At 36.3% G+C, this 22,285-nt stretch overlaps 2 protein-coding genes and 1 long non-coding RNA gene across 9 annotated transcripts in view; 1 reads left to right on the top strand and 2 right to left on the bottom strand.

Annotated features, from left to right (window-relative positions):
• Positions 1 to 7,027, bottom strand: part of myom2a (myomesin 2a) — a 32,592-nt gene extending 25,565 nt beyond the window's left edge. For 5 of the 6 annotated variants that reach the window (XM_044113563.1, XM_044113561.1, XM_044113562.1 and 2 more), the window contains exons 1-6: positions 6,890 to 7,027; positions 6,029 to 6,161; positions 3,108 to 3,200; positions 2,091 to 2,226; positions 682 to 836; positions 360 to 452 (exon numbers count right to left, since the gene is read on the bottom strand). In XM_044113563.1, the coding sequence (XP_043969498.1) occupies positions 360 to 452; positions 682 to 836; positions 2,091 to 2,226; positions 3,108 to 3,200; positions 6,029 to 6,135 (584 nt within the window). In that variant the 5' untranslated portion in view covers positions 6,136 to 6,161; positions 6,890 to 7,027. The remainder of the gene's footprint in view (positions 1 to 359; positions 453 to 681; positions 837 to 2,090; positions 2,227 to 3,107; positions 3,201 to 6,028; positions 6,162 to 6,889) is intronic. The other variant, XM_044113564.1, reaches the window with a different exon arrangement.
• A 5,537-nt stretch (positions 7,028 to 12,564) lies between these two features.
• Positions 12,565 to 22,262, bottom strand: LOC122829200. Of its 2 annotated transcripts, none has more exons than XR_006370340.1 (4): positions 20,950 to 22,262; positions 16,941 to 17,079; positions 14,810 to 14,840; positions 12,565 to 12,925 (listed from the first exon to the last, which is right to left on the bottom strand). It is a non-coding gene; the product is annotated as an uncharacterized LOC122829200 (long non-coding RNA). The 2 variants fall into 2 exon arrangements; XR_006370339.1 differs by having other exon boundaries at positions 12,565 to 12,905; positions 20,950 to 22,255.
• The window catches only part of LOC122829199 (hexokinase-1), a 54,295-nt gene continuing 45,838 nt past the window's right edge, over positions 13,829 to 22,285 (top strand). The window contains exons 1-3 of the mRNA XM_044113566.1: positions 13,829 to 14,412; positions 16,929 to 17,091; positions 20,223 to 20,371. Of these exons, the coding sequence (XP_043969501.1) occupies positions 14,350 to 14,412; positions 16,929 to 17,091; positions 20,223 to 20,371 (375 nt within the window). The 5' untranslated portion in view covers positions 13,829 to 14,349. The remainder of the gene's footprint in view (positions 14,413 to 16,928; positions 17,092 to 20,222; positions 20,372 to 22,285) is intronic.

The following is a 22,285-nucleotide window of genomic DNA, read 5'->3' on the forward strand; positions in this document are numbered from 1 at the left end:
AGTTAATTTCTTTTTAAGATAAAATTTTTTTCCTTCTTTTGTCTTTCTCTTTTTAGCCTTTTAAAGGATACCGCCATCCTTTGAGAAATCATAATTTTCACATCATAATTTTGCTGAATGCAGTAAGATCCAGTGTTTGAATACTTAATAACCTAGAGGTCATTCTGCATCTAAGCGCTCTTTTCAGAGACTCCAGCTTCCTCTCACAGTCCAGATTTATGAATTTTCTCATATATATTTGTCAATTATATTGTACAGTTCTTACAAATCTTGCCGTGTGCTTTGTGAATCTTTTTGAGACTGATTTAGCTCCATATAAAACTATAGCGGCTCTTTGGATTTTCTGATAATTTACCTACCTGCTAATGATCAGACTGTGGACTCCATACTTGCTCTCAATCTTGTACTTTCCCGGGGCGCTCAGTGGGTCGACTGGAACTCCTCCTTTATACCTGCAGCCAACCAAATACGACAGATATTCATTTTACTCTTATCCCGGAGACATACAGAAAAGACATTTTGAACTTTTGTTTTTAATTCAGTTCCACCCAAAATGGACATTAAGCTCCTAAAAAAACGCTTTAGTTCTTATTTCTAAGCAGAAGTGAGGAATAATGTTAATTTTCAAAATTAGGAACACATAAGGGAAGCAGAAACATTTTAAAAGGTGAGCATTCCTACCATTTAACAATGGGCCGTGGGTTTCCCTCCACAGTGCAGAACAGTTTCACCGGGGTTTTCTCCCAGACGGTGTGGGGCCGAAGGGCCACCAGGAAGTCTGGCATCTTGGGAATTTCCTCCAATAAATCTGCTCTCTTTTTCATCATGTCCTTCACCTGGTGAATGTTTGGAGTAGAACATGATTAAAATAATGAGAATATCTGATTGCAGGTTGGCTGTTTTTAATGCAAGAGTCCTAATCACTTAAAAATGAGTTCATATTATAACTTACTTTGCTTTTTCTTACAAACAGATTGGAAAAAGTGACTAAAACCAATCATACCTCCTTTTTTATAGAAATGGTATTCCTGTTTTTGTTGAATGGTTGATAGGATGGTTGGATTCTCCAACAGTAATAAGAATAAAAACAACACATGGTAGCCAGTTTTACATTTTCTTTATGCTATGCTGCCACAGCTGTATATCTGGAATAAAAACAACCAATCAGAACCAGGATGAAGGTCTTAGTGCTGTCAATCAACCATGTGTATGTGCTGGTAAATGTGTTAATGGTGAAGAAACAACAAAGTTACATGTCTGCTGCATTAAGAACTTTGACCAGTTCTTAAAGCCAGTTTCACATAACCTGGTTTGAAAATCTTTCTTCTATTCATCATTCTGGAAACCAGCTTTCTTTTTGCATGGGCCTTGTTCTTAATGCAGCAGTATGTTACTTTGTTGTCTTGCTATCATTAGCACATTTAGCAGCATGAACATGAGTATGACAGACAGCACTAAGACCTGCCTCCTGGCTCTGATTGGCTGCTTTTGGTCGGGAGCATTTCTTCAGACAGCAACAGTAGCTCAGGAAATAGGTGGAAATCGATCTTTTTACAGATTATCTGTCTCAGATTATAACCTCATAACAAAATGATCATTTTAACAAATATGTAAAAAAACAGATTTTTTGAAATAAGTTGTTTAACTCAGCTTTAAAGTAGAGAAATGATAAGAACATATTTTGTACTTATTTATTCTGAATTAAAAAAACTCACAGATTAAATTTTCTATTAAATTTTATCTGAAGTTACAGTTGTTTATAATATTTTTAGATAATTTTATATTCAGTGAGGTGTATTTTGTTACTGTGCTGCTGTGACAAGTGAATTTTCCAACTGTAGGATTAATAATGTAAGAAACTGTCATAAAATTTTTAAATGCGCTGTATGTCTATCCCAAACACAGAGCAGGAATTTTCACCTCCCTGTTCTTCATGAAAAACTCTAAACCATCCATCACTGCTTGGTATCATTGTATAAATGTGAGCAACGTGACTCCAGATGCGTAGAGCAAAACCCTCTTGAGAAGTCAGTATGATTATTAAAGTGCTAACTAAGTGCAGTCCATTTACCGTTTCCTTGACTACTTGCCTCTTTTTGGATCGCAATACTTTCCACTTGAGCTTTAGTCGCAATCCTCATCCTGTGCAGCTCCTCCTGAATAACAGCCAGACCTTTTCCCACATTTGAACTCACTCTCTGGTACTCCTCGGTTTCCGCAGCAGTCCTAAAACCAAACACACGAAACCAACATTGAATACTGCGTAGAATTATATATGATAGTGAATTCCTAATGTTACACTGGGATCTAATTAAGTGTTAGTTTGCAGAAATAAATGCTGGCAGTAAATTAATCTAGAACAGGAAACATGGAACATGGGGAACTCTGTGTACTAAACTCTGCTATGCTTCCTAGAACAGGTTATGATACGTCTATGGTTTATACAAAATATGTTCAACACAGTTTTTGAATAAAATCATTCTTCGGTAATGAGATTTCAGTCTGGTCAGTTCTGCCTATGGGCTGTTTTAGGGCCTTTTGCCACTTTAAATAATCTGCTTCTAGCCATGCCTTCCAACTCAACGTTTACACTCGCACTTGAAAATGGCTGCAATCAAATGTGCAGTTATAAACCGTACATCTCTGAAAAGCAGAAGTGGAGCCTCCTGCACAACCAACAAGAATGCAGCAGGTGGTTTCTGGATGGTAAGTCAAGAACAAAACACTGGTCTATTCCAGCAGCCATGGCACAGAGCATGCAGTGGTACAACCGGCTGACTAAAAGTGCTGTAGTTCATCTTGGGTTGCTAGGTAACAGGCTTGGATTCACCAAGGTTGCTAGGTAACAGCGCAGCGCTGGCTGATTTGTGATGTTACATTCCTGAGGTTTACAGCTAATTTTCTAGACACCAAAATCCTTAACTTACTCCCAATAACTAGCTGTGTGGATTTGCTTTTAGAAGCAGTGTGAACCAAAACAGAAATATGTAATCAACAGATCCCTTTTAAGGAAGTCAACAAGAATTAAAGAGCAGTAATTAGTGAGTGAAAACCTAAGGCCAGCGTCGAATAAGCTCAGATATTAGCCAGGGTCAGCATGGACTCACCTCTGCCGGGAAGCCGGGATGGTGTAGGCTGGTTCTGCCATAGCCTCTGTGGCCTGAGTCTGCACCTGCCTTGCTGACTGGAAGCTCGATTTCCTGCGGAGATCAGATGTCTTTAGAGCTTTTACAAAGACTTTCAGGCGCTAAAATACGACAGAGTATTAACGATACGCTAAGAATTATGAGACTAAAATCATAAAATTACAAGAATAAAGATGTATTTTAATAATAAAGTTACAATATTATGACTTTCTTCTTGATTATTAAAACTTAATTCTTGTAATTTTCTGACTATTTATGCAATATGACTTAATTTTCAAAATATTTTTTCTCATATTATTTAAACTTTACTTTTGTATGACTTTATTCATGTAAAACTTTATTCTTCACTTTTTCTTAGTATGGCCCTTAAACTCTGTCGTACTAAATAGGAAGACATTTTGTTGTACTAAAGCGAATTAATACATTTAAAAAAAAAATCAAACTAACTAGACATTCTTAGAAAAAAACATGGCAACCTAAAGCAAAGCGTTGCAAATATTTACATATTTGAACTAAATACTTAAATGTTAAACTGAACAACAGCCTTCCTGTTTGTGAAGACGGTTTTGTGCTTTTAAATGATCAAAGTGACGAGATGAATAACTTAAAATACTACGAAGAAACTTTATTCTTTTACTCATTTGACTGAGTGAAAAACCTAAAAACTATGTGCACCAGCACTGGCGTAACTACGTTTACATTTCAACTATGGAGTTAAATTAGGACCAAATGTTTTGTTTATTAGAAAAATAACATTGTAATAGAGAAAGTAAAATTTGAAATTGAAAATACACTTCAAAAACACCAAAGTATTTTTGGTCTAATTTTTAGTGGTATCTATCTTAGTACTTGAAATAAGATAAACTAACTTAAATGCAACTTTTCAGCAAGATATAAAGACTTGTTTTAAGTAAATAGTTACTTAATATTGATGTAAAAGTATTAGTTGCATTGGCAGATAATTAACTTGTAACATGGTTAAGTTAAATAATCTGCCAATGGAACAAATACTTTTTCATCAATATTAAGGAATTATTTATTTAAAACAAGTTTCTATATTTAAGGTACTTTTGTCTGATTTCAAATTTACTAAGATATTTGCACTAGAAATGTGACCAAAAATACTTCTGTTTTTACTTAAGTTTTCAATTTATAATTTTTTTTTTTTGAAATTAAGAAGACATTTGGCTCTAATTTAGCTCCATATTCCTGGAATGAGGCAGAAAACATGGCAGTTTGCTGCAGTTTGAGCACAAACTAATGAAGGTTCTTATTATGACTGAATGAAATCTAGCACAGCCTCATGGCGGAGTCCAAAAACATCAACATATGATCGTTATGCTGTTTAGCTGACAAACCAGTTAAGAAAAATGAATTTATTAATTCACCTGGATGAAGCAGCAGAGCATTAGTAGGAATCACACGTTCACAAGTTAACATTAGCTTGAGCTCAGGAGCTTCTAGATTATCAGAGAGCTTAAAAAAAATGTTAAATCAGGCCTTTTAATTATGTGCTTTCATTATTATTATCTGCAACATGGAAAAATAACTTTGTTACAAAAAGCAATGGAATCAGAATCAAGTCGTGTCAAGCAGTTCAGGTTTTCTATCTTCAAACATCTGTGACATGTAAGGAAATAAAAAACATAATATATTTTGTGGTACTGCTGTGATAACAATAAAAGTGATAAGAACTATTAATTGCTTAGTTTTTATGTTACTGTAAAGCTATAACTGTGTGTTACAACAATTATAGCCCCACAAACACAAGTAATGCTCTTGGAAAATGTTCCCATTTGTAATTTGGTTCTTTAGGGCACAAGTCACATAAAGAAGTTTGATTGGTATCACTAAACTGCACATAATCACTGGATTTAATCAAATTTTCAAATCTATTGATACTCTCATTGACAAAACAGTGGAAAAACAGTAAAGCAAAAAATCCCAACAATACGATCAGTTTTGAGGCAAAAAATAATTTTTTTATCACAATATAAAATAGATGTTTTAATAAATGCCCTCCGATAAACAAATAAATACAGAACCAGATGTCTAAAAGTTACCAACTAATATACATATACACCTTTTCCAATTTCTTACTTATTGAGCTTTGAGAAACATGAAAATGAATAATTCCCAGCTGGCCTTCAACTAGGTTTGTTTTTTTACAAGAATCTGCTATAAAATAGTGAATATTAAATCTGAAAAACTACCCATTTATTTAAGGAAATTAAAAAATAATGCCATAATCAAGGCTCTTCGGTTATATATTGGTGGAACTGCAGCAGGTGTTTACATGAATGACTTTGTAAAGAGACGATTTATTCAAAGCAGAAAGCAATTTAAAACTTCAGGTTCACTGCAAAAACACAAACTTACAGAGTTTTGTCTAGTTTTTAGAGCAAATATATCAGAATACCTGAAATAAGATGAAACTTTAACAAGATATAGGATTTTTTTAAAGTAAATAACATTTTAGCAAGATGTAACAGCTGGTTTTAGGGAAATAATTCCTTACGTAATATAGATATACAAGTTCTGGTTCCACTGGCAGATTATTTCACTTATAACAAGACGTGAAATAATCTGCTAGCGAAACTGGTAGTTTTTTTTGGTCAATATTAAGAAATTATTCACTTAAAAAAGCTCCTATATCTTGCTAAAATGTTACATAGAAATTAGTTTTGTCTTATTTCATGTGTACCAAGATATTTGCTCAAGAAATTAAATCAAAATACTTTGTCATTTTGTGTTTTTGCAGTGAAAAAGCCTAAAATGAGTCTGATTTGCATTGTAAAGGTACAATGGACGCTGCATCTGGCAAAGCAGCAGCAGCGATGGCAGCGGCTTCACAAAGCAGCAGGTAAATTTCACCTTCATACCTTTCTGTCTGCTGCTTGACAACATGTTTACTGTGGTGATAAGCATAATCAGTTTTAACTTGGCTCACAGCCTTCTTCTTATACCAGGGTATGACTGTGGAAGCCATGACAGGAAAACGTCAGGGAGTTCAGGCTGAAAGCACCGGGGGAAGGGAGAGACCAAACATGGATTATCATGAGAGAAACGTCAACACCACAGTCGCAACCGCCTTTATTTATTACATCCACAGGATTTACACTTCATTAAACTACACAAGTTTCTTCGTTATGGTCACAACTCCACTCACTGGTGTGAGTCGTAAGATTAATTTCTTGCCAAAATCCTAAAATCTAAATAAAAACAGCCTCACAGACTGACTGAAATATATAAAAGAAATAGACTTTTATCTATTTCACAGATAAAACTCCAACAAGTTGTACATATTCAGCAGTTTGACCTATTTCCAGATCTTCCAACCTGTACTGCTCAGCTATGAATAGCTTTTAACAGTCTGTGGATTCAATTATAGGGAAAAAATTAGAATATTTATTATTAGCAACACACATGCTTTACACCACTGATAAAACCACTCAGTCAGATTAGCCGCCTGTAATCAGATTCCAACAATTCTTTCAAAATAAACTGCAAACCACTTATTTAACTCACAATTAACACCAGTAATAATTTTTAAAAAAATCTAATTTCAAGTGCATTTAAAACAGACATGTAAGGAAATAAGTTAGATTTCACACCACTGCCAACTAAAATTTTACCAAACCCCAAATTAATTTTTTCAACAGATAAACAATAAAAATTAAAACGTTTTCTTCCTAGAGATAATTAGCAACTCAATTTGAAAAACAGCAGCAAAAGCAACTTACCCTAAAAAACTGAAAACAGCACAAAGCGGTGGCAGACCAGCCTAATGCCACTTGGGAAGCTCTTGCTGATAGCAACAAAAATATTACCCTCTCACCGGAGGAATGCTGCGCTCCTTCCACCCCATGTATGGATGCACTTAAGACTATATATAGCATTTACCCCCAAATCTCATTTTCATTCACAATCTGCTGTTTGGAGATGAAGGACACGCATCTGTGCCTGCCCATTAAATTAATAAAACATGTAGAGGTATGTTTTATTCGGGGACTTTATCCCAGAATTTTAAAACTTTTTAGGGCTCAAATCTCCTTTAAAAAGTTAAAGTAGAAATCTGAATTTTCATGTGATCATGAAGAAAGCTGTGAAACACAAGCAACAATACAAAACGTCTTTCAATGATAAAACTGGCATTTTAAATCTCATAATGCTGGTTTTCATATGAAAGGTAGTATTTTCAGAAAGACTGATAAAAAGTGAAACATTTCTGTGTGAAATGATTACTCTAAATAAAAGTCAGAAACAGGTTTAATGTTATTTTCTGGCAGATCCTACACGCTCTGCGCTTAGCGAGACCTTTTTAGGTTTCTTGAGACAGTCTGTTCTCCTGCAGGCGGCACTCGGGTTATTTTTAACAGCGAGGCTTGTGTTCCAGAAAGACCTCTCCTTCAGACTCCACAAGAGCTTCTGCAACTATTTATTTCACACAAGCCAATTTATAATTAAAAAAGTACCACAAAGGAACTGAGTCGATCAAAAAAAGCAACAAATTTAGAGAAAAAAAACAAAGTAAGATTGGGACTGGGAGGCGTCCTCCTCATTTTGTTACACTGAAAGCATAAAGTGTGGATTAAAGTTATCCGATTTCACTGCAAAACATTACTCTGCATAAAACAACTTAGTAAATCTGGAAAAGAAGTTTTTCTATGAGTGGAAAAAATCTGCGTCTCCAACTAGCACTTCTTACCAAATTTTAAGGATAGTTTAATTAAAACAAGCTGCTTCATCTTGTTGAAAAGTTACTTTGCTGCCGTTCAGACGTTTTGAGCCCTGCTTTGCACTGCAAAAACACAAAAATCTACCAAGTATTTTATATCCAGTTTCTAGTGGAAATATGTTAGTACACTTGAAATAAGACAAAACTAAATTACAAGTAACTTTTCAGCAAGAATAGGTTCTTATTTTAAGTGAATAATTCTTAGTACTCTTTTCCCAACGCAAACTAAAAGTTTAAATTTAAACTTTTGAGAACAGGGCTACAGGTGCCATGTTATTCTTCCTAGAACAGGTTAGGATACGTCTGTGGCTATATGAAATATGTTTGTTACATTTTTTGCTCAAAATCATTCTTAGATAATGAGATTTTAGTCTGCTCAGTTCTGAATATTTGGAGCTGTTTTAAGGCGTCTCATCATTTTAAATCCAATTAAGCTGGTTTTGGTCCCCCTCAACGTTTGCACTCAATAACTGCAAGCAGATGCACAACTATAACTGTACATGTTTGAAAAGCAGAAGAAGAGCCTCCTGCACAACCAACAAGAATGTAGCAAGTGGTTTCTGGATGTTAAGTCAGCAACAAAACACTTGTCTTTTCCAGCAGCCATTGTACAGCGCATACAGCGGTAGAAACTAGTGGAAAAACACGAAGTAAATTTTTTTATTTTTGCAGTGTTTACCACCACTCAAACAAGGTTTAAACACAAAAACACCACAACAAAGTAAATGACTAAAAATCAGGCATAGAGAATAATATAATACATATATAAAACATGGACGAATCAAATTATTAGAATAAATCATTTTATTACCTATTCTAAATGTAATCACATTGTTTAACGGCCTAACCGCTTCTCTTATGCATCTAGAACAGCGGCATACAGGACGTGATATTTTTCACAGTGGGCAAGTCAATAATAACCTTGATAAATTTTATACTGAGCTATGTAATTTCTGATTCAGTTGTTTAGAAATGATTTTACCACTCGGAGGCACCGATAGTAGAACTGAACTTTCATCCCCAAGTGGCCATTTCATGATTTCGTACGGGAAAAACATGAAACGGCGACAACAAAACAACAGAGTTATGCTTCTGTTCCAGTGCGATAGCATTCTGGACATGTACTAATATCCAGGACTGGGGAGCGTAGTAAGTGACTCTTATTCTGCAGACATGTTTGACCACAGGCACTAATTCTTTTTCACATTTAGACCAACGTATAAAACATTTCTGGTGTTCGCCACATCTAACCTGAACAACTGAAATCTGTTCATACCTCAAACTTCCTCTAAAATATGCAGTATTTTAACAGTTAAAACACCAAATATACCTCAAAATAAATTGATACGCACAGTGGAAACCGTTTTAGCGCTACCACAGAGCTTAACATCCACAGACATCCTTATTTCCACTCTTCAACCAATCAGTGTCAATCAAGATAAATGCTGCTCCTGGATTGGCTACTTTTCAAACTCCAGGCAAAAGCGTGTTGATGTAGAGTAGCTTTGCATCAAGAAAGATAAGGTTCCCAAGCATTTCTTTCTAATGTTATAGATATGCTCTATGAAAAAAAACTGGCTACTGGACACATTTCCAACTGCTGAACCTCCAACAGGCTGGGCTTCATCAGATATGTAGCAAAATAAGAGACTGGCAGAAGTTTTAGGAATTAGTGAACCCCTTAGCTGGTGAATTTCTGTAATTTCTGCTTCTTAAATAGTTTATTAAATTTTACACAAACACATAATCACACCTTTTCAAAACTCTCCAACTAAATAAACCAACAAACAGTAATACATTTATTATAGACATCTGTGTAATTATAATTTTTGATAATTTATTCATTAGTTTTGAGTTGCTGTTTTTCTGATACTTTTACTCAGCTTGTTTTCTGTTTAATATTTCTGTGTTTTCTTTTTATTGTTTTAATCTTTGGTTTTTAACTGTTGGTGTAAATTTTGAAGCACTTTGTTGTCATTTTAAATATGGATAAATCTGACATTGATACTGGTATTTTTGTCAAACATCTCAGAAAAGAAGTGCAATCCTATGGATAATAACTTAAAACTTTTAGTTACAATACAAATGTTCAAAATATTGATAACTTTGTTAGAGTTTAAAATTAAGCCATTTCTATGCTACATATGGGAAGATATAGATTTGTAGATATATCAATAAAAGTATAAATATTTTGAATCATGCAGTAGATTGTCTGTAAAGCCTCTTCAGTCTGTCGTTACTCTGTGAATGCTGCCATCTAGTGTCTGATTACAGTGAATGCTTTGGTGAAACTGGAACTTCAACATCTTATTTAATCGTCACAAAAACACACTAACACAAACATGCAGTGACAGTTAAAGTGTTGAAAATAAAGAGTTAAATATAAGAGAATTGTACTGGTTTTCACATTTTCCTTGGTGCTTTTTACACATTTAATGTTTAGAGAATAACTTGAGTTTTGTTCTTAAAATCCTTCTTCAAACTTTCCACGATGTTGCAACAAACCACAGAGCCGTGCACTCTTTGTTTCCTTTCCTCATTTTAGCAAAACAACCACAAATGTTGTGAATGCAACTTGGATGTAGAAGTGATTTGGAGCGGGTTAGTATTTATGTGTGTGTGTGTGTGTGTGTGTGTGTGTGTGTGCGCGCGCGTGTGTGTCTGGCTCAGATAGCTAACGTAAAATCAGTCTCATTCCTGTCTCTGACCCCAACTCCAGTTTAAACAGGGAATAAAAGCGATTATTGGAGCATAATAATGTGATGAGCAGAAAGTTTGAGGTGTCTCGCTCTGCCAAGCATTAGAAGAAGTAACAACTACAAACTAAATGCAAAAACCAACTTTTAAATCTTTGTTTTCTTTAAAACCAACAAACTAAATTTCAGCATATTTTTGGAGTAAATTAATTAGATTTTCAATGGTTTTTGCCTCATCTTAGAAGGAAGTGTTTACTGAAACTTTACCTATAGCCCTAAAAAAAATGACCAAAAAGCAGCTTCAGGAGCTGAACTTGTTATTTTGCTACTTTGAGGGAAGGCAAATAAATTCCTTTCCAAAGTATTTTCTTTTCTGGATCTTTTATATTTGTCAAAACACGTTAATTCCTCACTAAAGTCAAAACATTTATGGAAAAAGCAAAAATAGAAGATTTAAGACCTAGTTCAAAGCTTCATAAAGTTTACAGTGCATCTCAGTGTAAAATTTAACCTGTATTTACTCATGCACCACGGTGGGATTTTTATTAATGTTTCATGAAAACAAACACACCCCGTTCGTTTTTATGAGTACAAGCAGAAATGTTTGTACTATAAATTAAGAGTCACTTCAGGAAGTGCCATTGTGAAGAAGTAGTGGTGTTTTCCCAATGCAAACTAACATTTTAAATGTTTACTTTTAAGAAAAGGCTTACAGGGAATCAATCATTCTCCCTTAAACAGGTTAGAAAAGGACTGTGGCTATAAAGATATGATTATTACACTTTTTAAACTAAATCTTAGATAATGAGATTTCAGTCTGTTCAGTTATGCCGATGTTGAACTCATTTCAGAATGAGTTGTTTTATGGCCTGTTGTCACTTTAAGTCCAAATAAGCTGCTACTGGTCATGACCCCCGACTCAACATTTACACCGACATGTGAAAATGGTTGAAAACAGATACATATGTATCAGATACGCAATTATACAACCGTACATCTCTGAAAAGCAGAAGAAGAGCCTCTTGCACAACCAACAAGAATGCAGCAAGAAGTTTCTAAATAGCAACTTACAACTAAACACTTGTGTTTTCCAGCAGCCATTGTTCAGTGCATACAGCAGTAAAACCAGCTGACCAAACATGCTAGAGTTTCACTTGCTAGGTAAGAATGCAGTGCCGTCAATTTTGACTCAACAATCAATAAGTTTTTGAAACGGCTAATTTTCCAGACACCAAAAAAATGTGTACATTGCCAAAAACAATGGCGGGGTGTTTGTCTCATATGGAAGTATAAAGATACGCAAAGTTTCCAGTATAAGAAGTTAAAATGCATTGTTTTACTGGCAAATTACTTCACTTATAAATAGTACTTTTTCTTCAATAATCAGGAATTATTGACCTAAAACAAACTGCTATATCTGGTTGAAAAGTTACTAGAAACCAGACCAAAAATACTTGGTAAGATTTTGTCTTTTTTGCAGTATATTAACACCTCATTTAATGCAAGGCTTTAAACGTATATATTTTCTATAAAACTATAAAAAACAATGTGGTAGAGGTCTTACCACACTGTAAGACTTGAAATGTGTTTGATCAAATCTTAACTTATTTTCTAATTCTTAAATATTTCTCCAAAAATACCACAGAGCAAAACACAAACAAAAATCTATAAAAGTATTTTTGTCTTGTTTCTAGTGCAAATCTCTTAGTTCACTTTAAATAAGACAAAACTAACTTACAAGTAACTTTTCAGCAAGAAATAGAAGATTCATCCAAGTCAATAATTCCTTAATATTGACTTGAAAAGTACTGGTTGCACTGGGAGACTGTTTCACTTTTAATATGAGAAAAATGTGGACCCAGTACTTTCTTCATCTAAATTAAGGAATTATTTCCCAAAATTAAACTCTTGTATCTTGCTAAAATGTTTCTTCTAAGTTAGTTTAGTCTTAATTTAAGTATAATAATTTAATTTCACTAGAGACTAGAACAAAAATACTTGGTAAGATTTTGTTTTTGCAGTGCAGGCTCAAATATTTGGAAAACTTTCCAAACGAGTTCTCCTTCAAACGTGTTTGTGGTTAAAACGTGTTTATGGTGCTTAAAGTCATGAGATGAGGGCAGCATTGTGGGATTTAAAGCCAGCAGTTACTGAGTAAGCACTCGTAATGAGGTCACCGTCAGAGAAGGTCACCCTGAAGCAGCCATGACACCGCGGGGGGGATTCTGTCTCTGGAGAGTGAGTGGACTCAGCGCCCTCCTCCTACGCTTACATCCTGTTGATTCTTTTCTCCTTTTCACAAAACCGACGCAGACTGAAGTCAAGCTTACAGGGAGAAGGAATACCTGTTAGAGGGCAGAAAGATTTTAAAAGCTCTAAATCAGACGAATCATGAGGTTGGAAAAACAGGAGACGTCACAGTTTTACTGCGTCAGTGAGCCGGCGGACGTGGGTCCATTCACGCTCTGCGAGGTGACGCAGCGGAGAGAGGGGGCGGACTCTCACTCTGCACTGTAATGATGGGATTTGTTGAATCCCTTCACCCATTAACCCAATGAACCAAATGCTGAACAGAAATGAGGAAAACTGAGTTACTGTCCTCCAGACGAGAAAATAATTACAGTTTTACTGACATATTGCTGATCTGTCAGTTTCTACTGAATCTGATAAGATTATCACTGCATGATAATGTTGGATTAAAATCTCTTTAAATATTAAATAGGCTCAAGTTGCTTTTATATAAAACACAAATACAATTAATTCTCACATTTAACATACTACATATAACACGTATGTGTTGTTATTTATGATTAGTTAATTTAACAAATCAGTTTCAAAAAAGGATAGAACAAGTTAGTAAGTGGAGATCGTCAGACAATTGGATTTTTTAATTATTTAATAAAATTTAAATAAATATTCCTACTGATGCCAAAGTGGTTTAATTAAATAATTCATCTATTTATGTGTATAACACTTATTTATTATTATTTTGTAAGTTAATCAGTTTTAAGAACTACGAGTTAAGTGGAAATTATTGGAAAAGTTAATATAGTTTAATCATTAGGAAAGCCCTGCAGGTCTTTTGATTTGGCTGCTGAGCTGCTGTGTGCTGCAGAGTTAAGACATCAAAACTATAAATCTGCATGACAGAAATGTGCGGGAAATATTTCTGAAGTGATGCTCTGCAGCTGATGCTGAGTGAGCCGCAGTCAGAGAAATGATGACATCACGGTGTGGTCCTGCCCCTCCGCACGTAGCAACACGAGAGCGCGGCCGGTGGCTTATCATACAGATGCAGCTTCCTTCTTCAGCCAACACTCCTCCTCTCTCATATTCTCACACACTCCCTCCTCTTGTCAGCCCTCTACTCTCCTTCAGATTCCTCATCCAGCCAATCAGCAGGCTTAGTGGGGGCAGGGCGTAGCAAAAAGACCATTCCAGTGCAGAGCTGTAACATCTCCCTAGAGCTAACCGGGAGCTAGCAACTGAGAGGGGAGAGGCAGAGTAAAAGCTAGCCTGTGTGTGTGTTTGCGTGTGTGTGTGTGAGAGAGAGAGAGAGAGGCGGTGAGTGCTGCGTGTCGCAGACTAGCAGGCACAGCTACCGGACCTTTTTCCCTTTAACCTTGCCTTGCCCAGCTGCTCAGCTCAGGCCTGCTGCTTCTTTCACTCCAGGTTGGACAGATCAGTGAGGGGGGGAGAGGAGTAAACTTGCACAAGGCCTCCTTCTTTCACAGGCTCTATTCTGAGAAGCTGACGGCTCCTGGCCAGGATGATAGCGGCTCAGCTTCTGGCCTACTACTTCACCGAGCTGAAGGATGATCAGCTCAAGAAGGTAAGCAGCAGAACGTTAAACCAGGAGATAATGCTGGAGGCTTCTGTGCCGTGACAGCTGCAGGTGATGGTTACCACCAGCGGCATGTTGGGAATCGGCTTCTGGGGGCCGATCACGTTGGGAGAGGAGGATGTAGCTTGTCACAGCTACAAGTGGGGAAGGTCACGATGAAGCGGTGAGTCAGGGGTTGGACCGTTTCCTGGGTTTCTGATGGATTATTGGTGTTTGACATCGATGTCCTTGAGCTGAGCTGTGGTCAGGGATGGTGTCTGCAGCACGTCGCCACCGACAGGGGGTTTCACAGCACTGGTTGCCATGGCGTCCAGAGAAGACCGACACCGGCTGGAAGGCTGTTGTAAAAAGTCATATGAACTCCATCTTGCCTGGTTTTACTCACCCATTGTGTTCTCCATTGTTACTCATCAGGTCTGAAACAAAAACATAAATTTATTAGAACATTGAAACTCAAATTCAAAAACACAAAATCTTAGAAAGTATTTTTGGCCAAGTTTTTTTAGGGTAAATATCCAACTTGCAAGTAACTTTTTAGAAACAAATAGCAGCTTCTTTTATATGGATGAAAAACTACTTTTCCCATATTATAAGTTAAAATGTCTTGTTCCAGTGATAAATTATTTCACTTATAGCTTACACGTTTTCATCAATATTACTGAATTATTGACTAAAAACAAGCTCCTATATTGTGGTGTAAAGTTACTTGTAAGTTAGTTTGGTTTTATTTCAAGTGTAGTTACTGCCATCAACCTTTGTGATGGCAGTAATAATCCTCAGATGCCTTGCTTCTTTATTACCTGGTCGACTTGCCATAACTAATAAAATGATGATTTCTACTCTGTGTCAGAAAATTCAAAATACAAACAGCCGTCAGTTTGTGACCAGTAGGATGATCAATGATCCAGAGCACACCAGTAAGTAGGGCTGGACAATAAATATATCTCATAATAAAACAGATAGATAATGAATACATTTTTAATATATGAGATATCCACCAAACTACAATCCAGAAACACACAGTATTCTGGGAAATGTAGGCTGAGGAAAGACTTGGTCACACTTTATTTGACGGGGTATGCATAAGATCAACATGACACTGTCATGGACATGAAGGAGTCGTTATGTATGTCTATGACTGTTGTCATAAAGTGTCATTCTGTAAATAATGACACTTTTAATGCAAAGTTGTTTTAAAAGTTGCATTAAAAGTGCCAACTTTGTATTATTTTGTAAATAATGACACTTAAATGCAAAGTTGGCACTTTTAATGGACTTTTAAAGCAACTTTGCATTAAAAGTGTCATTATGTAGCCAGTGGCACTTCATGACAATAGTCATAGACATTCATAAAGAGTATTTTATGTTCATAACAGGTGTTAAGTCATGTCAGTGTTATGCACACCCTGTCAAATAAAGTGTTACCAAAGACTTTATCACTCAACCTCTAAGGAAAGTTGGTCCATCTAGTAATTCTTTGAGGAATTTGAATTAATGAGTTACAACCACATTTAATTTTCCTCTGGGATCAGTAAAGTATTTCTGAATTTGAATCAACTAGCTCACTTGATCTTTGGTTACCTAGCAACTCACTCATTCTTTGGTTACTTAGCAACAACCTGTTGAGGAACTCACACAGTAGCGGTTTAAGTTTCACCACTGCGCCTCATAACTGCTTAAAATAACGATATGGAGTAACAACTGTGGATAAAACAGGAAAGGTTACGCCACCAGATAAGCAATATTTCAGATTTAAAAGAAAAAAAAACTAATCAATAATTATTGGCATCGACTGATATAAACGTGATATTTTCTCCTACGTGGTAGGAGTCAATATGGCACAGGAAATTAGGTCCAGGATTTACATAAACGCCTCACATCAACCGCCTTTTTTGTCTTTGTTCAACCCTACTGGGTTCAAGAAAGTGTAATAAAAATCTGAATTATCCACTTTGAATCCTTTTAACATGGTGAAACTGATGCTTCCCATAACTCTCCAGCTGGTCGATTAGGCCACCATATCTAGAGGACTGGATTGATTTTTCCTTTTGTGCAATCTCATTTTACTTAGGATCCTATTCTGAATGCACCTACTTTTTATAGTGACTTGATCCACAATGCACAACAACATTAGCATCTTTCCACCAAGCATGAAGCAAAACCTGACCAACCCTTGTCAATTAGCCATTGTGCAAGCCATCATTATGATTGCACTGTCAAAAAACTATCGCCAACGGCATCACTGGGTGAAATCATCATGTTTATACAATATAATAAACAATATATTACTATGCTGTGACAGACTGGCGACCAGTCCAGGGTGTACCCTGCCTCTTGCCCGGAACGTTAGCTGGGAATAGGCACCAGCAACCCTCCCGACCACATTAGGGACAAAGGGTGTATAGACAATGGATGGATGGATGGATGGATATTACTATGTTTGTACAATATAATAATAGATTATTCCCTTCCCTTATGCCCATCTTTGTGTGTCTGTTCTCCAGATTGATAAGTACCTTTACTCCATGCGTTTCTCTGACGAGACGCTGAAGGACATCATGGGCCGTTTCCGTAGAGACATGGAGTACGGACTCGGCCGTGACACGAATCCCACAGCGACGGTGAAGATGCTGCCCACCTTCGTTAGGTCCATCCCTGATGGATCAGGTAGGCTGTGAATGCAGGTTTCACCAACTCACACTGAAGACTTTTTAAGGCTATCATGAATGAAATTTAAGGCCTGCATCACAACAGAAAAGTAAAAAAGAAACAGCCTTAACATAGTGCCAAGATTCTTTGCACAGAAAGAACGTAGCATCGTATGGGTTAGCAACAGAAGTCAGAGGTGAATGTCTTCCAGCAATCTGGCGTAAATTTGTCCTTAAACCATGATAGATACAGAAAAGCATATCTCCAATAGTTTTCTCCAAAATGGAGAGGGGATTAAAACTAGCTAGAAAAGGCTAGTTAGTTTATCTAGTTAGAAAGATAAAATCCTCTCTCCATTTCCACTGCAGGAGACAAACTAACAGCTCCTGGTAATGTAGCTTATAATATACTCTTTCTAGCTAGCATTGACTTATTAGCCTCAAACGCAATTAATCACATAATGCTATAAATAAGTCACTCAAACAATCGACTGACAGAAAAGACCCACTAAAAAAAAATTACATACAGTATTTTAGATTAGATAGTTTTTCCAGCTAAAAATTTAAGGCCTTTTTAAATAAATTTTAGAACACTTAAGGCCTTTTTTAGATACATGAATTTAAGACTTTTTAAGAATAACACTGTTACCAGAAAGAAAGAGAAATCACATTCACACATTTATGTTGTTGTGCTTTACAATTTTACCACACCTCATTCATTGTGACGTCTGATGCATCGTCTTTCTCTTTATAAAAATGTGCCGATGCATTGAAATATTAAAGCAGTGTCCTGTGAGATAAGCCTGTCTGTGCTCTGGATTAAATCATGATTGTTTTGGCTGTGAGGCCAGTTTGGAAAGCCAAATCACTTCCTGAACTTATTACAGAAAATACAACTTTAATAAATAAAAACTAGGACACAGTTGAATGACTTATGAGCTTTTTATAAACTGTAAGACATGGAGGAGGTTTATGACTGTAGGTGCTACAATTGACGGATCAAAAGCTAATTGCTCAATAATGATATATTGATCACCTATGAGAAAAAAATAGGAAATTCAGGAGATCAAATAAACTGTTCTTCCTATAAAAACAAAACATTGGTGGTTCAAATCCTAGTTGAAACGATCCCCAATAATCTCTGGACACACACTTGTTTCCTGTTCTTTTGTTAAAGCAAAGGCTCCAGATTTTTGGTTGTGTCATTTTAATGTATAGAGAACATAACCTAAAAATCCATACGAAATGTATTTCACAATAAGAACTAATTAAAGGTGCAGTATGCAACTTTTACAAAAAATAAGTTTTTGTAAAAGTTGGTGACAGTATTTGTTAAAACCGTCACCATCTTGTGGCAGTTTAATATGAGACAGATAATCTATGAAGAGATGAATCACCTCCACTTCCTCCCTGAGAAACAGTTACAGGAAAAACATTTATTTACCATGATCGGTGGCCATGCTAACTAGCCTTAGCATTCACGACAGGATTTTCTGATGGGGAAAAAAGCGGGAACAAGTGTGAGTGGGGCACGTGGGCTGGAACAAGCTCCACAAAGAGTGAAAATTGGATCTAGAAATGGCTTTTTATGCCTATAGTCTTACAGAAATAATATTTTGACCCCCTGTTTTGATGTTCAGAATAACTGGAGGTTGACAAAATACAAGAAAAGTGCTATAGCTAGGAGAAGATAGAAATACAGTCCATTTGAAGCCAGAAGTTGAAGGTTTCAGATCACAAAAATAAACTGAATTTTCCACAAAGTAGGAATTTGGACAACTTCTATCTTTATAATCAGTTACAAACAAAGTAACATAAAGTCTCTGGTAGTGAAAGTGTTCAGGGACTGAATGCATGCAATACTTAGAAATCCATTGCTCTGGTAACCGGGTACCACGACTGGCCAGTTCCAATAGCTGCCTGAGTTTCAACCAGAACAGGGTCAAGTTGGGTTCAACTCAATTTCTAGATGCTTGTGCTAACTTAAAAAGGTAAATACAGGAAAGCAAACATAACTTTTTCCATTGTTTGAGAGTGAGCCCTGTTTGCCAAAACTAAAAGATACAAAGGCAGCACATCTATTCTTACAGGGACCAGAACCCAGAGATAAGTGACTATAAAAAGAAAACCACCCGACTTCCTCTTGGACTGGGGAGCATTTCCATTGCTTTTCCTTAATAAACTACAAATTGACAAAATTTATAAATGGATATAAGAGTGAAGTACAGGTCTGATTTAGTTGAGCAGTGGCACAGCCTGACTCCAGGGTTCACACATTATAAATAGCCTTTAGTTTCAACATCAGACAACCAGGGGAACATAGAAAGGGTAAAGTTCAAGGCATGATGAGAGTTAAAAAAAGATTAATAGATAAGCAATGATAGGATCGATATTTCTGAGTTAATACCAAGAAATAAAGCTGAATTCTGCTTGGATCACAAGCTGTTTGTGAAAACATACAAAAAATTTAACTAGCAACAGAACAGGTTCAAAAATACACACTGGTCTTTAGCTGAAGTATTAAATCTACCCTAATTTTACTATAGTTCACTCTCACACCACATTATTGTTTTTTTATTGTATGTAACTATATTGATACATTTTTATTTATTTTATTATTAAAGCCTTGCAACAAAATTTTGCTCAATATATATGTACAGTGGAATGTCTAAATCTATTAAGCAAAATAAGATAATTACATTTGCTCATGTGTCATGTTTTATATTGAGCAGAAGTAATTTGAAAGTAGAAAATTACAATCCTAACAAAACCATACAATTTGAATTTATTTTAGAGATGTATATTTGATGAGTCCCTTTTTAGTGCTGGGAGGACAATCATAACTATGCAGTTGTTGTATTTCATAGAAACCAAGAGTACAAAAGTTTAATATATGCATCATATCCAATGCAAAAATGTGGTTAAGTTTTAAACACAAATAAAAGATTCAGGGTTTTGTTTGGCTTGATTTTCTTCTCCCAAGCACTAAAGTTTAAACAGGTCTTATGCACTATGACAGTCAAAACCAACTGAATTTGTCTAAGCTTTCTAAACTGAACCAGAATTTTGTTTTTGCAATAAACAATTTCAAGTAAGGCCGGATAATTCTGGTAATAAATCTAACGTCTCATTATGTTCTCAATTTGACAGAAAAGGGAGACTTCATAGCTCTTGATCTTGGTGGATCAAACTTTCGGATCTTGCGTGTCAAAGTGACACAGGACAAGAAGCAGCCAGTTCAGATGGAGAGCCAGGTCTACGAAACTCCTGATGACATCATCCATGGGAGTGGGACACAGGTAAATGAAGCATTCAGCTGTTATTAAGCCAAATCTAAACACCTTTTCCTTTTTCTATTGACCCTTTGCAACGACGTCACTCAATCATTCGAGGCGACATGTTGGACGTCAGAAATGAGGGACGGGAGTATTGCACAGAGCGACTGAAATTGTTTTTCAGAGTGGTTTTTTACCAGTTTAAACATGGCTTCTACTTGTTCGAGTCGAGCTAATTTGTCTGTGACATAACACACCTGGTTGAAGCTCACAGTCGGCGGTATTTACAGAAGCTGGAAATAGCTAGCTAGAAACCGACCCGTACCTCCTCCCTCCTGACCTGTTGATCAAATTACTGACTTTGTCTGAATTCACACCACATGATTTATATAACTTTGTCATTAACAGTGTTTCCCCTTACATGGGAGCAGGCTTAAAAACGTCCAGAACACGAGACGCTAACCATGCCGCTAAGCTACATGACGGTGCGGCACCGTCTCCATGGTTACTAATGGTTATCAGAGTATCTTCTCTATAATGCGATATTTGATACCTTTCTAATCATACTTACTTATAAAGTACATGAACGTTAATCTTCTTACCTTGTACAAAGTGTTCGCTGTAAATCCGCGTTTACACCGAGGGCTGACGGTCGTTATGATTAGCTGCCAGTGGTTGTGATTAACAGCTGCTACCACCGTATCTTAAACGATCCAAACTAATTGAAAAACCTGTCCAGCTCCGCTCCAGTGGTGGCGCTGCACCAACAACTACTGAAGGAAATGAGATGAAAACGTTTGAAGAAGACACTGAGCGCAATTTCTGTCTTCACGAAATGCAAATAAAATTGGAGTCGTGTCAGATTTCAATGGTTGTGGGATTTATCTTTTATTTTTAGTTAAAGACCATGAGCTATTTTCCCTGCTAGCACTAAATTCTTGCGTTTGTTTTGGTTGTATTTACCCAGAATGCCATGTCCCTATAGTCCACTTCCTGCTTTTGGAGCAGTCTCTGGTCCGCTTGTATTCCTATGCATTCAAACCCACCAGAGTTCACTTCAACCAAACCGATGCATAAGCTTTTAGGCAGACTAAAGTTAGTTTTTTGGTTCTCTTTAGAGTTCGATTGCACATTCACACGTCCCTAAACAAACCAGACTACCTTGACATAGGGCTTAAAAAAAAAAAAAATTACATGATACCGCCCCTTTAAAACTACAGAGCTTTGGATTATGGTGACATGTCAAGCTTGTCAGCTCAAAATGCGACAAATGTTGCAATTTCAGTCCCCAATCTAACCCAGTCTCCTGAGCTATCAGGAGTGAAAACACCCTTAATCAGCACATATTGAACAAGCCTTGAGATGCATTGTTATTTATCTCTGCTAGAGTCTTTCTGTACAGAATATATTTGCATGTCAGGACATGGTGAAGGTCAGTTTTTATGATTGTCTCTGTGAGCATTAGGAGGGTAGAGTTTCAGTTCTGCTGAACAACACCAGGCTTATAGAGACAACAGCTGCTGCTCAGGTTGTAACACAATAATCAAAACATGGCTGACTGGCAGCAGCAGCAGTGGGGTTGCCCAAAGGCCCGACTTAGAACAAGACAAATTTAGTTAATGAAACGCTGCAGACAGCTGGCAAGAAATGTAACATGACCCATGAACAAACAAGTTTGTTCAACTGTATATCCATTGTGTGGTATTATTGCAAAATGTCTTTCTTATTTGAGTAACTTGAGGTTTTTTGTTTTTAATTCCGTTTTAGTTCGACAATGAAAGCAAAGCCCAGATTGCACAGACTGGTTTTCTTAATGTGGCATCCAGGTTTTATAAAATAAAGTTATGAAACGTATATATAGCTCTGACTATACGACAATAATTATCTTACAAATATGCTATTATGATGCTTTTCTGAATAATTTGCATTGTAAAAATC

This window comes from Gambusia affinis, linkage group LG04 (genome assembly GCF_019740435.1).
Source record: "Gambusia affinis linkage group LG04, SWU_Gaff_1.0, whole genome shotgun sequence".
Classification (NCBI taxonomy): Eukaryota; Metazoa; Chordata; class Actinopteri; order Cyprinodontiformes; family Poeciliidae; genus Gambusia; species Gambusia affinis.